Source organism: Mus caroli, unplaced genomic scaffold, assembly GCF_978045245.1.
Source record: "Mus caroli unplaced genomic scaffold, Mus_caroli_1 scaffold_4, whole genome shotgun sequence".
Classification (NCBI taxonomy): domain Eukaryota; kingdom Metazoa; phylum Chordata; class Mammalia; order Rodentia; family Muridae; genus Mus; species Mus caroli.
In genome coordinates this window covers 8,013,400-8,027,168 of record NW_028227259.1, presented here as the reverse complement: position 1 = coordinate 8,027,168, position 13,769 = coordinate 8,013,400, and the positions used below count along the sequence as shown (strand labels likewise).

Here is a 13,769-nt window from a genome sequence, read left to right as displayed (position 1 = left end):
GACTTTACCCCACAAACGGCCCTACAGCTCAAGGCCAGACTCAGTTTCTTTCATTTGTACTCTGTTCCCAGTTGAGGCATTAAGGTAGCTAACGGCAGCCAGAGGAGGCCATCACTAGGGTTGACCTTGAGTTTGGGGCAGGAATGTCACCCATACAACATGTGAGGTGAGGTTGGTAAGGTCACCTGTCACCATGAAACCCACATTTGCTTTAGAATCCTTCTGCTGCTGTCCCTGCCTCCAGGATAGCAGTGTGGGCAGAAGCCTCCCAGAGTGGCACACACAGCATGTCACTTAGAGTGGTGTTCCCAAGGCCGGACCGCACTATCAGAACTTAGATTTATGTGAATTACAAAGCACAACCTTCAAGCAGGTGAACATGGCAGAAGATGTGATAGCTACTTGCTTTATCCTCAGTAACTATAGCTTCTTTAACGTTTGAGATGGGCTATCTAGGAGAGGAGGAGGGAGGGCTCCAGGGACGGGCAGTGCCTCCAGGGGTGGCCTCTGTATAACTGCTGGTAAGGTCAGCTTGTTGTCTATCAGAGGGACCAGTATCTTTGGCTCCCTCCAGTGAAATGCCTCTCTAATGGTGGGGGCAGTTATGCCTGTCAACGTGAATGGAATCTTTCGTGCATCTTAAACTGGAAGAATGCCTACAATTATTTGAACTCACAGAACAAATACAGTTCGAGGCTCACTTTTATGGTGGTGGTAACTAATTACCAAACCACCGTTTTCCTATTGACACGAAAAGATGTGTCACAGAATGTAAAACTCAAAACAAATTTAAAATAAAAAATAAACTGTATGCTTGAAAAGAACCACTTTTCAGAATGTTTTATTTTCTATTTTCCTGTGGAATGCATAGGTAAGAAGTTTATTTGCTTCAGGGGTGTGTGTGTGTGTGCATGTATACACTCAAGTACATGCCACACTGTATATGTAGAAGTCAGAGAACAATTTTGGGGAGTCACTTTTCTATCATGTGGGTCCTAGGGATAAAACTCAGATTATCAGGCCATCTCATCCACCTAGAAAGAGGTTTCAGATGCCCCATGATGGTATTATTGAAAGACGGTAATTTCAGTGAGACTTGTGGAGAATCACTCTCTGGGGAAACAAGAAGGAATCTTTAAAAGGGACCTGGGCAGTGGGCAGAACTGGCCCCCAACATAGGAAAGACCATGTGCATTGTTTATGTCCTCAGTGGGCTTTGCTGCCCTTTGCCTGGCAAAGCTGCTTCACGCCTCTTGCTGTTCTAAGGAGAAGGTGGAACTCTGTACCCGATCCCAGCCACAGAACAGGCTCTGGAATTGTTAGGTCTCCTTTGCCTTTTCACTTTCTGAGAAAGGGCCAGAACGTTGTGGTTCAGGGCAAATACATTCCTAGCACAGAAAGCCCCAATAAATTTCCATTCACAGAATAAAAGAAAAAAAAAAAAGATACTGGTGGGACTTTGCTAAGACCAAGGCAAGGAGTGCTTTGTGAGCTATAGTGGACCGTTGTTTTCGCAGTTGAAGCTTTTCTGCTTCTAAATTTGTTATCAAATATACTTTACTTTTGTTGTTCTTTTCTTTCTTTAAAAAAACCCAAGTTTTCCCTATGTAGCCCAGGCTAGCCTTGAAAACGCGATTCTCTCGAGTCAGCTTCCCAAATGCTGGGACTATAGGCATGTACAGGCTGACATCTGTTACTGTTTTGAAAAGGATCTTTGTGGGTTCTGAACTTTCAACTCAGGAATCCACTGAGCGAGCCACTGTGGGTTTTAAAGGGAAACAACTGTGCAGACTCCTAGAATAAGCAGCTAACAATTCAAGCATCAGCTCTGGCCAGTTCCTTTTGATAATGCTCTGTTGTCACAAAGCCTGGGTGCTCTGTGGCTGCTCTCTGTGAAGAGGAGTACAGGAGTAGTGCTCACTCCGGCTCCAGGGCCGCAGCTATGCAAGGCCCATGCACACATCCACGAATAAATCATTGCACTTATTTAAGGACCTACTATGGTTTATTTCAATTTATATGCTCTTTTTAAAATAAATTGGTAAATTTTCAGTTATGAATATGTTGTGAGATGTTTGGACTTGACTTATATGAGGCCATGAGGAATTTTCTCTCAGCTTGAAGTACCAGAAAACAAAGAAAATTGGGGAGATTTTGACTTTTCAAAGGGGAAGTTACCTTATTACAGTAAGTAAAAGTATTGAAATTATCATGGTTAATTAAAATAATGTGTGATGTTTAAAAAAATAAACAGATAATGAAAAAACCCCAAATTCTCCCAAATCCCACCTTTCATAGGTAACCAATGTTAAAATGTGCATTTATTTATAATCTTATACTCAGGTTTTAAAATTTTATGGCATTTTTCTTTTTACAATTTCTTTTTAGTTGTTTTACAGAACAGGGACTAGGACCCTCCAGGTCCTTGTCCCTCCATTACCCACTTCAGAATTCCCTGCAGGATCAGGTGTATGCAGTCCCAGGGCTGAACAGGCCACCACCTTGTACATACTTACAGCAAAGAACTCTAGAGGAATGGGTGCTGGCAATTTCTCTTTAAATCTCTCATTAAATTCCTTGCCACCCAACAGCAAACCAAAAACCATCAGGCCGACGCCTAGGGAACACACGTTGAGGTTTTTAACATTCTGCAACACAGCAACTGTACTCTGTAACACAGTGAACACTGGAGGTTTATATGAAACTCCTGGACTGCATGAATCAACACACGTGAGGTCCCCAGACAGGCAGCCCACAGAGACAAGGGTGACAGAGGCTAGCAGGGCTGGGTGGAGAGAATGGAGTGGGAACTTTGTGAGTGGGAAGCTTCTGTCTCCGTTGCTCAAATAGATTCCAGAATGGAGGGTGACCACAGCTGCATGGCCAAAAGAACGCACTTATCCCACTGCACTGTGTATTTAGAAATAATGTGAACAAGGAGACATGCTTTGTTATGGACTTTTAAAATATTTATTGAATCTGTGTGTATGCCTGGGTGTGTGTATTTGAACAACATGCATATGGGAGCCCACGAAGGTCAGAAATCGTCATTGGATTTCCTGGCACTGGAGTGACAGACATTTGTGAAGCACCATTTAGGTGCTAGAAATCAAACCCAGGTCTTATGGAAGGGTAGAAAACACAGAGGTATCTCTTCAGCCTAGCTTCTTGCTATGTATAGTAAAAAGGATTCCGGTGAGCCTCAACTTAAAAGTGATGTGAGTTGGGGTGCTTCGTATAAAATTCAGTGGTAGAGTATAAATTTGGCATGCTCCAGGCCCTGGGTTCCATCCTTAGCACACTAATTGAAAGATTTTAGGAGGAAGCATTTTTCCGTATATCTTCTACAGACTAGGAGGCTTTCTCTTTACCTAATCATGCAATTTTATATTCATAAATTTTTTAAAAAAAGATTTATTTATTTTATATAAGTACAAATCTCATTACGGATGTTTTTGAGCCACCGTGTGGTTGCTGAGATTTGAACTCAGGACCTTTGGAAGAGCAGTCAGTACTCTTAACTGCTGAGCCATTTCTCCAGCCCTATACTCATAATTCTTATCCAATAACATTATAGGTTTATTATTGTCTTGTTTGAGACAGGCATTCACAATGGAGTCCACGCTGACCTTGAACTCATGGTCCTCTAGAGCGTCAGTACAGGCATGCTCTACTATGCAAGGAATATGGTGTTTTTGATATGTTGATATCTGAATGTAGCTCATATAAAATCCAGAAAAAAGAAAAAAAAAAGACCCTGGGGCTGACTTGTAAGCATCACGAAAGAATCAGGGTCAACACCGCAGAATACTTCAGAGGTAGAAACACAGCAAAGCTTTAGAAATCTGACTTAGAAATTGTCATGAGAAGTTGATGGCGAAGCTACGAAGGCTTTGGAGCCAGGGAATGATGTTTAGAAAGAAGCCCAGGAGAGGAAGAGAAGAAAACCACTTAGTTATGTCTTAGGGCTATGGTCTGGATACCCCAAATATAATCATTTCATCAGACACCTAACAGAGCAGAGAGGCCTGCACCCCTGGGCTGCACAGCCCAGGGTGCACACAGGCGCACTCAGGCGCAGGCTACACATCTTCTGAGACAAGTCATTTTGAAATCTCAGAGGATGAGGTGTATTTCCACCTATCACAAGGAAGCAATAACTTACAGAATGGATATCTTCACAGTTTGATCCCAGTATTATCAATTGAACATTCAAATTTAAATGTCACCACCTCAAAATGACTGTCCCAGAACCCTAATCTAAAGGTGTCTGTCTGTTCCCCTTCTTATAATATTTACCACACTTGTAATAAACTGAACACTTGTACAGCTCATGAGTATCACAACTATTTTCCCATTGGACAGTCAGCTCCAAGGTCAAGGCCATGTCTGCTCAGCTCTGCATCGTGCCTAGAGAAGGGCTCGGCACATAAAGGCCTGCAGAGGCCAGAGTTGAGCATCTGAAAATGGCCCTTGTAGTATTCAACTGGCTAGAATTACTGTAGGGGCCATTTAGAAATGCACTGTTTCTTGGGTTCTAAACATACAGTTTTTTTTAGTAGTAGCTGTTTTGTTTTTAAGTACTCCCCCACCTATCTGTGTGTGTTCATGTTTGTGTGTGCCCATTGAAGCCACAAGAGGGCGCCGGATCTCCTGGAGCTGGAGATAGAGGTGGTTACACTGCCTGATGTGGGTGGTAGATGTTGAACCCTGGTACCCTGCAACAGTTAGCAAGTGCTCTTAAAACCTGAGACATCTTTCCAGTCCCCATTCAGGATTTGGGGAAGAATATTATTAATGATTTTCAGCTCTACTGCATTGTGTGAAAAGAATGTTGAATTTTAAGAATTTGTTATCAGCTTCATATAATCAGCTTTAATTTGATCAGTTATTTTTACCATGCACTTGCAAACCATTTTGTTTTCTCTGTAGTGTATAATCTATACATGTTTTGTTAAACCAACTACTTACATTAGTTAAACCCTTTACAGCCTTACTTAGTTTCGCCTGCTTGAATAAGCAGCCTTTAGAAGAGATGTCATTCATACTATGTCTTTCATTTGCTTGTTTTTTGAGACAGTCTCACTCTGCAGCCCTGGCTAGCCAGGAAGTCACTATGTAGAGTAGGCTTGCCTCAAACTCCCAGAAATCGGCTTGCTTCTGCTTTCCACGTGCTGAGATTAAGAGCGCAGCACCACACCCAGATTCTTATTATATCTGGAAGTTATTTATTAATATTCACTGCACACCCCCTGCCCCCAACAACATAATTTGCTCTTAAAAGCTATCTGTCTCTATACCTAATTAGATTGACTGTTGCAGCCACTGATAGGGACAAATTCCTTCTTAATCAGTTAGAATCTTGTATCCACAACATAGACATCAGGGTTTAGCCATGGTTGCCTTCCCAGAAAGCCTTAGAACAACTAAGTCTTCTCCTTTGAAGCCTTGAAAGAAAGATACATAGAAGCAGACAGGGTTGCGGGGTGGGGAGTCAGTCCCAGCCAGCGAGGAGTCTCTTACTTACATACACCACTGAAAAGATTCCACTGTACCGCTTTGTTTTGACCCCAAACAGGTATTTTAACATGGACGTGAACACGTGGACAGCAGCCGCAGTGGTAAAGCCTCGCACCAATGGCTCTGTGAGGTATATGGCCACAAATCCAAACCTACAGACACCTAGGCAAAACTAGGTTTTTAAAATATGGCAGAGAAACAAACAAATGGCACAATGAGTAAGGAAATAACAACCAACAGAAAATGTGAGCATTTCTCTCAACCATTTCCTAATCCTGTAGACTTGTGGCGGTGGCAGCTAACAGATCACTGGTTATAAAGAACACGAGTCCCTCAGGACCTTGGCCATGCTTACACCCTGCTGGGAGGGGCTCATTCCTGCACATCATGCCTCATACACATGCCATTGCCTCCAAGCCCTTAAGTATCCAAAACTACCACCCACTCCTTCAAACTTGTTTTGCTTTCAGAACACTCAAGAGAAGCTTGCTAGGCGTTCTTCGTGGTAGCTAAGGTACCCAGTGAACAGATATTTCAAGCATCTTGAGACCCCAGCTCTAGAGTTTTGCTGACTCTGCCCACACATGGTGAGACCAGCTGAGAGAATTCAATAGGCATTTCATAGATGAACAGATAAGAGTTCATCTCCTGACACCGAAGTCTCACCTGAATGATTCCTGAAAGTAAGGTAACAGACATGGCGACTTTCACTCTTAGTGCATCTCTGGCTTCCGTCCCGTTGGTTGCATTTACTCCTCCTGGGATGACAATATCATCTGGTACTAACCGGACAGCCACACCTCCAATCATCAAGCTAATCACAGCAAAAGGACCTGAAACAGAGATGCAGGCATGAACTCTACTCAGAAGCTCAAGGAATGAAGCCACTTGCTCTCATGTGGTCAACAGGAAATGATCTGTGCTCAGGGGCCTATAACTTAATTTTAACCAAAAGAATGAAGCGGCAGAGACCCTGAGTGACTTCTGAGATCTGCATGCTCACAGATAAGCACCGGAGAAAACAGGAACGTGAGGCGTGCAGGCTTGTCTTTTCAATAGAAGGGATGTGTATACCTGTTTCTTACCCAGAAGGCCAGGTGTGGATGTTGTTAACATCCTGGTAATGTGTGCTATGTAGGGCTGGGCCACACCCAAATCCCCTGAAATATCACACTTACCCAAAAGTCTTCCCTCCTAGACTTTTATCTTGCACTTTGCTTTTAAGTCAATAGTTAGGAGAGATGTCGCACGTACTGTGTAGCCTCTATGCTATCTATATGACTGAGAACTTACCAGATCCTAAGCACCTAAGCTATAGAACCCGTCTTCATGGTAGAGGTCACATGTACTTTGCAAAAGAGTTTTGATGTAGCCACACCTTAATCTTTATTGTGCACATGGGTTTGTTAATTAATATTTGTTACCAGATTGCACTGTACTTATTAAATAATGTCTAAAGTCAACTTCCTAGTGTGTTAGTCTCTAGAAATTTGACCTGGCTTTAGCCACGTTGAACTGGATTTCCTCCTGGTCCCGTGTGCATCATTTTTCTGCATTTTTCTGTAGCGTTTGCAGGGACCTCCACGGTGATGCTGCAGGTTTGGGAATGGCTCAGCTGGTAATGTGTCTGCACTGCCAGCCTGAGGACCCGAGTTAGGATCTATAGTAGCCACATAGGATCTTGCTTGTCTGGAACCCCAGTGTTGGGGGAGGGGATGGTAAAGATAAGTGGATCGGAACTCTCATTCACCAATTAGTCCAGCAGTCAGGATGCTCTGGGTTCAGTGAGGGACTTTGCCTCAAGATATGAGGTGGAGAGTAACAGCAGACTTGCAGGAGCACATGTGTGTGTGTGTGTGCGCGCGCGCACGCACACGCGCACAAACACACACACCACCTATATGAGAGAAAGAAGTGGACATTTTGCCTCATAGCTCGTGCATATCAATCACAGGACTACTCATGGGAGTCAGGTCTTCATTCTAGTGGGTCACAGGGATTGAACTCAGGCCATCAGTCATATGTAGAGATATGTATGTGTATCAGTCACATGTAGGGATGATCTCTTATGCACTGTATGGAAGCATCACCTGTCAATAAAAACACCTGTCAATAAAAGGTTGATGGCCTATTAGCAAAAGGCAGGAAGTAGAAGGTGGGAGTTCTGGTGGAGAGACGGGAACTCTGGGAGACAGTAAGAGGAGAGAGATTCCTTCCCCCCCCACCCCCACCCTCTTGGAGGAAGTTGGATGCATGAAACTTGAGGAGAGGTAAGCAGCCCTGTGGCAGACATAGAATAGCTTAAACAGGTTATATAAGTTACAAGCTATTTGGGGGAACAAGTCCAAGCTTATGGCCTAAGTATTGAACATAAATAAGCCTCGGAATCATTATTCAGGAGCTGGGGTGAGGGTGGAAAGGCCCATGGCTACAGACTGGCTCCTTTACCAGCTGGGCCATTTTACCAGCTCAAAAACTTCAAAGCTTCTACAGAACCTGGGTCACTATGTGTGAGAAAGCTCTAGCAAGGCTATGTGGACAGCCTGGGACCACCTGGGCAAGAGATGAAGGGGAGGAGAAGAAAAAGAAAGGAAGCAGTTAGGAGAGAGGAGGAGTTGCCTGGGTAAGGCCTTCTGAAATGCTGACCTCTTGGGTCTAGAAGAGATAGGAAAATGACTGTTTTTCATGAATCCTATTTATTTAAAAATTTTAAATTTATATTTTTAAAAGTGATATGCGCCAGGCATGGTGGTGCACGCCTTTAATCCCAGCACTCGGGAGGCAGAGGCAGGCGGATTTCTGAGTTCACGACCAGCCTGGTCTACAGAGTAAGTTCCAGGTCAGCCAGGGCTATACAGAGAAACCCTGTCTCGAAAAAACCAAAAAAAAAAAAAAAAAAAAAAAAAAAAAAAAAAAAACCCAAACAAAAAAAAAGTGATATGCAATATAAGCTTCTAAAGTTGGGTGGGATTTGTTACCAAGCAATAGATACCTGAAACACTGCAGCAGTTTGTTTGCTGCCAATAGCCTCACAAAGCTCTGATATAGTTAAATTCACATGCATCTGTTCCTAGATGCACTGCAGAGAGAACATGTAGAACTTGGGACTTAAAGTATGATGAAGATGCATGTACACACAATGTGATCAGAAACCCTGAATATCACTATTAAATAGGAAGGAAAACCAGACACAAGCCAAGTGTATTACAAAATAAAGCATTAACCTCATTTTACAGCTTTCAACACTCACTCTTATGCAAGAAAATTGCCCATTTAATTAATCAAGATTATAAGAAAGCTATTTGTTTTAGAAACCTTGGAGACGTGGGAGGGGGAGTAAGAAGAGGAGGAGGAAGAGGGAACACATGTGCTTTTTCATTGATAGAGAATGAACCCAGTTGGAACAAGTGTTCAGTTACCAACGTACATCCTCAACAGAGTGCGGTAGCGTTTTTTGAAACAACTAATAGGTACACAGTCAGAAAAGGATCATTAAGCAGTAACAGCAAGCATATTGCAAAGTTTGGAAGAAGAGTTTTAGGCTAGGTTTTCCAGTATAAGTTTTTACCTATAGATATGTGTCTTGAGGTTCCAAAGAAACAGTACATGATAACGGGGTAAAACGATGAGTACAGGCCAAACACCGGAGGCACGGCTGCCAGCATGGCGAAGGCTAAGCCTGCAGGACCAGAGAGCAGAGACGGGTCACGGTGAGCAAACAAACCGGTGCATTCCTATTTACCCCTTGGTTTCTGATAAACAGGTGGTACCCTCCTTATTGTAACTGTATGTGTCTGGCCTGCCGTCCCTTCTGCCTCAACCCCACAAACAATCTGGTGTCTATGTAGTCCAGGCTGCAGCAATATGTTGGCTAACACTGATTGTAAACTTGACAGGATCTAGACTCACTGAAGAGAAACCTCTGGGCTAGCCTGTGAGGGATTGGTTATGTGGGTGAGATTAGTTGAGGTGGAAAAACCATTCTAAAGGTGGGTTGTACCATTCCCCGGGGTTAAGCCCTGGACTGATTTAAAAAGAAGTCAGCTAAACAGCAGCGCTCAGCTCTCTCTGCTTCCTGACTGTAGATGGAATATGACCGGCTGCCTCCCAAAGCTGCTATGCTTTCCCCACCATGACAGACTTTGCACTGGAACTGGGCCAACATGAAACCTCCTTGAGCTACTTTTGTCCAATATTTTGTCACAACAGTGAGGCAAGTAACTAAACCAGGCGGTTTGCCTTGTCATCTCCCGTTTGCATGGGTGGAGTTTTTTTGCCTTCTGTCACAGGTAAGAGTAGAAAGATGTCCCTTGACAGGTACAGTCTGGTCCTGATGGTACTACTGTCTCTAATGGCATGTTTGAGGATTCCCAAAAGACCCCTTTGGTATCAGCATCCGTCACGGTAACATCTCTTGGCCTGTGCACTCCCCTCCACCTGATGTCTAGGCTTCTTCACTTGTCTCATATCAGACGTTATGGTCTCCCCGACCCCTCTGCTGCCATCTGCTCATTCTGTATGTAGTTTTGGACAGGTATCTTCCAAGTGAGCCAAGCCTGGTTCACTTCCAGGTTTGCAGTTTTCCAAACAGAATAATTGATACTTTATTCCAAGAGTCTTTAGAAGTGCAAGTCACCCCCTTTAGGGTGCTGTGGCTAAAATTCCTCCCCTTGGGGAGAGACATGAGTAATATCTACTTCCTTCTAAGATCCCAACAACATGATTTAACCAAAGCACATTCGGAGGAAGCAGTGAGCTTATCAGGGTTTCTTACAGAGCAATGGCTGAGGGTTACAGCTGGAACATGGGCGACCTTGAAGCAGCCACACTGTAAGCTGTGCACCCAGCATGACTAATGGCTTCCCCATCTCTATTGCTACTTTATAACTGTCATTTTGCCACTGCTATGAATCGTAATATAAATATCTGACATGCAGGATATCATACACAATCCCCAAAGGGGTCAAGGCCCACAGGTTGAGAACCAATACTCTAGCTTCTCCCAGGGACTCTGGAGCCATGTGCAAGTGGGGCAGACTTGCATAAGCTGGGTAGGAGAGGTAGCCAGATATGCAGGTGAAGGTCCCATGACACTCCCTGATCCCTCATTCCAACTGTGGGTGACAGTGAGTAAGCCAGGCTGTGGTGGTCTTTGGTATGCAGGCCCAGCTAGACTCCTGAAGATGGCTGCAGTTTGGCTAGAGGATAGTCTTGCACAGCAGGGGCCCTCTCTTCATTCCACAGCCCCCTTCCCCCACTCCCCCCCCCCCAGTTCCTGCCAGTTCCCTCCAGCCTTTACCTGCCAACTTCTCCTACTTTTTAAAAATGGACTTTCTCAGAGCAGTTTTAGGCTCACAATACATTAACTGGACCGTATAGAGAGGTCCTGTATTCTTCCTGTCCCCTCACATGCTGTCCCCACTGTCAGTGCTCACACATCACAGTGGCACATTTGCCACAAAAGATGAACCTGCAATGAGACATCATTATCTCCCATGGCTTGGGCTCCCTCTGATGTGTGTCCTGTATGCACCTTCCATTACAGAATGATACTGAATAGTCCCCTGTGGCTCTCAATCCTCTACATTCTACCATCCTGTCCCTTCCACCTCACAAATCCCTAGTCGGCTGATCCTTTTACTGTCTCCAGTGCATTTTTCAGAGCATTACGTGATTGAAACTACATATTACATGCCTTTCAGATCTACATTTCTCACTTAAAGATACACATTCATGTTTCTTCTATGTCTCTCCATGCATTGCGAGCTCTTTGTTTTTAAGTATTCCATCTTCTGGATGTACGGTTGTTGGTTGTTTTGTTTTGTTTTGTTTTAACTATTAACCTATTCAGAGACATCTTGCTTTCAAGGTTTGGCCATTATGAAAAAGGCTATGTGGATGTGTGGACTTACTTGAGGTTTGTCTCCTTCCTTCCTTCCTTCCTTCCTTCCTTCCTTCCTTCCTTCCTTCCTTCTTTCATTTTTGAGTCTATTTTTTAAAGCAGTTAGGCTATTTTTCACTCAAGAATTAGGGGGTAGTTTCTCTAGAACCCACGGGAGATAGGTGGTCTGTGCTCTGAACAGTGGCTCTTGCACCTGCTCAATTGTTTTAGGTCGAAAGGAAATGCATAAGGTGTCACTTCTTTCTAGGAAATTTGCATTCTACACTGTGCATCTGTGTTCTCTCCCTCCTATACTCTGCTGGAGTGACGCATGGCAGGAGCGCTGGGTGCCATCATTCTCAGCCTTCTGGCATCCCTCCACTCTTTATCCTCAGCTTTGAGATCTCAGAGGGATTCCCAGGACACTTCTAAATGCATCTACTGCATTTTAATGCTCTGAAGGGAAACAAAGAGCAAATGAAGAGTCAGAAAGCATCCCTGCTTCATATGCAGTGATGCAGTCACTCTAATCCTGGCCCTTCAAAACCTTATTTCTAGCAAAGAAAAGCATGTGCATCATCTAGAGATCCGAGTGGCATGCCAAGGCTCTGGCTGGGAAGGGGTGGCCCCTGCTCCCTGCTGCCCTCTCCTGGTGTCATCTCCAGGAGCAATCACCCCAGTATTGCTACTGTCTGTCTGCTTTTCTGTGCCATTTTCTCTGGTACACTCTAGAGACACTGTTATCGTGCTGGCATGGGGTCAGAGGCCAGCAAGCTGCTAGCATCCTACAGCACACAGCAGTCCCCGCAGCAAAGATGGAAATGACACGGGACTGAGAGACTCAGTAGATAATGTGTCAGTGCACAGTGTTCTGCAATGTGGGTTCACAAATTCCAGTTGTCTGTTATGGTATTCATTTCCTAATTTAACAATTTTGAATAGAAACCATTGACTTCTAGTATTTCAGCTTCTCGTTATACAATAACAAGCCTTTTTTCTTTGTCACTAATGTTTGTTTTCTTTCATCCATCCCTGGTGTTCGGGTAGCTTACTACATGTGTCTGACTTTAAATTGCTTTTCCTTTAGTCTGATTCCTAGCAAAATTCTTCTTTGTAGTCTAGGGAGGCCATTAACATATAATCTTCTTTCCTTAGCCTCTGAACAGCACGGGTTACATGTCTGTACCACCAAGCCAGGCTAACATATCTCTCTCTCTCTCTCTCTCATAAGAAGGAAAAAATTTTTTTTTTTTTTTTTTTACTTATTATGTATATAGTGTTCTGCCTGCATGCATGCCTGAAGGCCAGGAGAGGGCACCAGAGATCCCATTACAGATGGTTGTGAGCCACTGTGTGGTTGGTGGGAATTGAACTCAGGACCTCTGAAAGAGCATCCAGTGCTCTTAACCACTGCACCATCTCTCCAGCCCCCTCTGTCTTTCTTAAAGCATCATAAAAAAAATCCTTTCATTTGTTGATGAGTTTTCTTCAGGGGCAACAGTGTCTAGCCAGCATCCTGACTGTCACTTCTGATTGTCACCATATGCTCCTGCAATCCTAGTATCCTGCCTTCCTCCAGCCCCTTGACCACAGCCAGCTGGACCACACCCCGACTCTGGCTGTCCCTTCTCTCTCTTACATGCTCATGCCCTCCCTCTCTCTTTTCAATTCTTCTTTACTCCAACCCCTTCCTATTTTGATGTCTTCCTTTTCTTGTGTGATCCACCAAGTCCTTTAATTACAGTTGCTTGTATTAATGCATGTTGAATCCACTTTCCCAAACAACTTTTTTTAAAAAAAAGTTTTGTTTGTTTGTTTTTTGTTTTAAAGATTTATTTATTTATGTATATGAGTACACACTGTAGCTATACAGATAGTTGTGGACCTTCATCTGGTTGTTCGGAATTGAATTTAGTACCTCTGCTCCCTCAGGTCGGGCGGGTGGTTTGTGAGCCACCATGTGGTTGCTGGGATTTGAACTCAGGACCTTTGAAAGTGTAGTCAGTCCTCTTACCCGCTGAGCCACCTCACCAGCCCCCCCCCCAAACAACTTTTCAATACCTCTTTACGTAAACTAGCTCCCCTATAGTGTTCCAGTGTCCTGTCTTTTCCTTTATGATGTTTACAGTTTTAAAATGTGTATATACTCTTTTTTTTTATTTTTGAAACAGGGTTTCACTAGTGTAGCATTGCCTGACCCAGAACGTGATATTTAGACCAAGTTGGCTTGGAAATCACAGTGATCCATCTGTGTTAGGATTAAGGGCATGTGCCTGCCACCATGCCTGGCTCACAAATTGATATTTTCTAACATTCTTATAGTACAGATAAACCCACAGGGTTGTAAAGGAAATTCAGTATACCATAA

General features: G+C 43.8%; 1 protein-coding gene across 1 annotated transcript in view; it reads right to left on the bottom strand.

Annotated features, from left to right (window-relative positions):
* Slc26a5 (solute carrier family 26 member 5) overlaps nt 1–13,769 on the bottom strand; it is a 67,716-nt gene that overhangs the window by 30,652 nt on the left and 23,295 nt on the right. The window contains exons 5-8 of the mRNA XM_021161868.2: nt 9,089–9,199; nt 6,187–6,353; nt 5,528–5,692; nt 2,517–2,669 (exon numbers count right to left, since the gene is read on the bottom strand). Coding sequence (XP_021017527.1) covers nt 2,517–2,669; nt 5,528–5,692; nt 6,187–6,353; nt 9,089–9,199 — 596 coding nt within the window. The remainder of the gene's footprint in view (nt 1–2,516; nt 2,670–5,527; nt 5,693–6,186; nt 6,354–9,088; nt 9,200–13,769) is intronic.